The sequence below is a fragment of the Meleagris gallopavo genome, unplaced genomic scaffold, assembly GCF_000146605.3.
Source record: "Meleagris gallopavo isolate NT-WF06-2002-E0010 breed Aviagen turkey brand Nicholas breeding stock unplaced genomic scaffold, Turkey_5.1 ChrUn_random_7180001899070, whole genome shotgun sequence".
NCBI lineage: Eukaryota > Metazoa > Chordata > Aves > Galliformes > Phasianidae > Meleagris > Meleagris gallopavo.
In genome coordinates, this window is record NW_011162391.1 from 150 (window position 1) to 1,163 (window position 1,014).

General features: G+C 48.6%; 1 protein-coding gene across 1 annotated transcript in view; it reads right to left on the minus strand.

Moving 5' to 3' along the window:
* Nucleotides 1–524: 524 nt before the first annotated feature.
* Nucleotides 525–1,014, minus strand: part of ADCYAP1 (adenylate cyclase activating polypeptide 1) — a 3,221-nt gene continuing 2,731 nt past the window's right edge. Inside the window, 1 exon segment of the mRNA XM_031557641.1 lies at nucleotides 525–977. Within this exon segment, the coding sequence (XP_031413501.1) occupies nucleotides 720–977 (258 nt within the window). The 3' untranslated portion in view covers nucleotides 525–719.

Below are 1,014 nucleotides of genomic sequence, written 5' to 3' on the forward strand. Positions count from 1 at the left end.
TTATTGTTGTTGCTGTTGGTTTGCTCGTTTAGCTATTCTCCCTCCGATAGGCACAATTTGCATCGAGCTGTTGCTGAATCCTCCTCTGCGCTCATTGCTCGAGGAGGGACTGATACGAATAGGACCAGAATCAAAGAAAAAGGGGGAAAAATAGAGAGAGAGATCGAAATCTCGAGGCCGGGGGGACCCCATCCTGCTGAGCCCTCCCTATGCACAGCGGCACACGGTGAGAACTGAGGTCTTCGCCCCCGTGGCGAATAAAAACAGTGCCCTTTTCGTTTCCGTTACAAAAATAGGAGCGCTGTTCGAAGAGGTGATTGTCTTTTTTCGTCTATTTATTTTCTATAAAAACATAAACAGCTCAGGCGAACTCTCGTCCTGGTGCAACTTGGTATGAAGAATCGCTCTTTAGCATTCGTAGCAGTATTTATATATATATATTTATATCTCATATATAACTCAAGGATTGGTCCACAAAGTAGATCTGTGCGTTTCTCTAGTGCTTTCGTACAAAAGAAAAACCATATTATTATCAAAATATTCATTTAATGGCTTTACTTCATACATAAATACATGTTTGGGGAACACGGGAGCGGCGGTCTTTCCGTCACTTTGGAAATGACTTTTGTTTGGGTTTGGGTGGTTGGGTCTCTCTCTCTCTCTCAATCTCTCTCTCTCTCTCTCTCAGGACTACGCACGGCAGCGGCGGTTGCTCATCGCTACAAATACGCTACTCGGCGTCCTTTGTTTTTAACTCTTTGTTTATACCTTTTCCCCAGGACGGCCGCTAAGTATTTCTTGACAGCCATTTGTTTCCGGTAGCGGCTGTAGCTGTCCGTGAAGATGCCGTCTATGTGCCTCTTGCTGAGCGGTTCCGCCTCGTCCCCCAGGCCGCTGCTGACACCGCTGCAAAGCACCGAGAAGGACACAACCATCAGAAGGAGCCCTCCCTCTGCGCCCCAACCCCAACCCCGGCCCTAACCCCCAGTCCCGGCGCCGCATCGCGCGGCAGAC